Raw genomic sequence first — 2,063 nt, 5'->3', positions numbered from 1 at the left:
GGTAAACAGTACGACATGGTTGAGAGTATAATGGCATGAAGATAGATATTTGAAACAGAAGATGTCAGATTGGATCTTATCATTCCTGCTGTGACTTTTGGTATTTCAGCAATTTATGCTTTTTGTTATATTTAGCCTATTTCATACATTTTTTCTGATTGAAAATTAATTGAGCTCCATTCAACATCCATAAAACCCTTTAAAATGTTTATAAACCTTTTTTGCACTTTGTGATTTAAACATTTTTAATTCTATCAGCTTCTTTTAGCTATTTTAAGCTTTTTGTGCTTCTTTCAGCTGGTTTTTGCAATTTCTACTTTTTAGCTTTAAAAGCTGATTTTTAGCTTTTTTCAGCTAAATTCACCTTTTTGCGACCATTTCAACTTTTTACTGCTTAATTCAGCAAATAGCCTGTTCCTGCTTTTTTGTGCTTGATTCAGTTTTTTTAGGTACCTTTTTWAGCTACTTTTCTGCTAATTTCAGCTTTTTTGGAATTGGAGGTTTTTGTACATTTTTTTCCCTGCAAAACCTTTCACCATTAAGCATKCATGCTGCATTTTCACAGAGARTTCTCTAGTTGTGTTTTATTTCTAATCATTTTTTTAACTAAAAGTGTGTAAGTCAGAGCTCACTTCAATCCTCACCAGGGATTATTTTTCTAAAACTGACTGAGCAGCAGAGCCTCCCCTGTTGCATCTGCCCATGTTAAATGGCAACGTGTAAAAAAATGATTTTCGCCATCTGTATTCAGGGCGTATTCAGTCTGTTTGGCAAGAAAGCACGGAACATTTTGAGCTCTGACRAACTTAACTGCAGTTTCTGCAAATGTGATCTGTTGACAATCAGACAAATGTTTGACATGTTCATGTTTAGTGCTCGTTGATCAGACTGTTTGTCTGGTGGGGTGGTTGAAAATGGGAGAAGCTGTCAGTTTTTTATTTGTCATTAAAACAAAAATAATGTTCTTTTCATTTTTTTATCAGGGTTCATTTAGTGAACTTGTTGGATTTCTGGTCCATTGCATTAACCTGACCGTCATGCTAACGTTCCCTGCTGCRGTGGTGCTCCTGGTTCCTTCCATGACTCCAGGTAAAATGTTTCTCATCRTTATTAAACCGTAACATAACCGGGAGAAACTTAAAAGAAATCACTAACGAAGAAACACAGCTAAACATTTATCCACTCATTTTATTTGAGGTCAATAAATAAAGTCCTGACGTCGCTCTCCAGTGAAACAGTTAGCAGGTCCGGCGGTGCAGTAACGGATATAGCTTTTACACCGAGTCATAATTGAAGTCGGTTAGCAGTAATGGACCAGTTGGTCATGACTGGACCGCTTCCAGCTGGCTCTAAGGGGAGGAGGAGGTCAAGAGAGGATTAAAGGGAAGGAAATGAAAGAAAAGGACAGAGCAGATGAGAGAAGACGAGAGGTGCCAAAGTAGGCGTGATTCTGGGTGTAGGGTCATCCAGGGGTCTCTTTCTTCTGTCTTAATCAAGCTGCCTGACAGAAACCGTGGCTGCTTTCCAAAAACCGCACAGCGCACCCAAAAAGACAGTTTAGTGATACATGATACTCAAATACACARTATTCTGGAAGTAATGGACCGTTCACCTTGAAAGAATGTGAAATGAAGAGCTGTAAATAATTTCTCCGTCAAGGTTTCATGGTTWTCCTACCCCAGACGTTACACAGTAGGTGTGTTTCATTATCATTAACAGAATGTTCTGGTTGGAGCTCTGATTTGTGCTTCAGTGAAGTTTAGTCTTCAGGCTTCAGCTTTACCTGAACCAGCAAACAGAGTTTTTTTGTCCTGCTCGTATTTACTTCCTTTACTTTTTACTTACTTCTTCCCGTCTTTGGGTGGCGTGCTCCTGTGTTTCCCTCTCTCGTCTGTTCTCTCGCTGGGAGGTGAAGAAGTGAGGGAGTCGGTCCATCTGTGTGTCTGTTCTCCTCCGTGTGCTGCTGTGCACACAGGAAGGGCAGCGACAGAGGACAGGTGTGTGTGTGTGTGTGTGTGTGTGTGTGTGTGTGTGTGTGTGTGTGTGTGTGTGTGTGTGTGTGT

The 2,063-nt window shown here is 40.0% G+C and overlaps 1 protein-coding gene across 1 annotated transcript in view; it reads left to right on the top strand.

Moving 5' to 3' along the window:
- dgat1b (diacylglycerol O-acyltransferase 1b) overlaps positions 1 to 2,063 on the top strand; it is a gene marked incomplete in the record, with an annotated part of 31,760 nt that overhangs the window by 13,873 nt on the left and 15,824 nt on the right. Inside the window, 1 exon segment of the mRNA XM_014021868.1 lies at positions 984 to 1,089. Within this exon segment, the coding sequence (XP_013877322.1) occupies positions 984 to 1,089 (106 nt within the window).

Source organism: Austrofundulus limnaeus, unplaced genomic scaffold (genome assembly GCF_001266775.1).
Source record: "Austrofundulus limnaeus strain Quisiro unplaced genomic scaffold, Austrofundulus_limnaeus-1.0 Scaffold308, whole genome shotgun sequence".
Lineage (NCBI taxonomy): Eukaryota > Metazoa > Chordata > Actinopteri > Cyprinodontiformes > Rivulidae > Austrofundulus > Austrofundulus limnaeus.
This window is presented reverse-complemented; position numbering and strand designations above follow the sequence as displayed.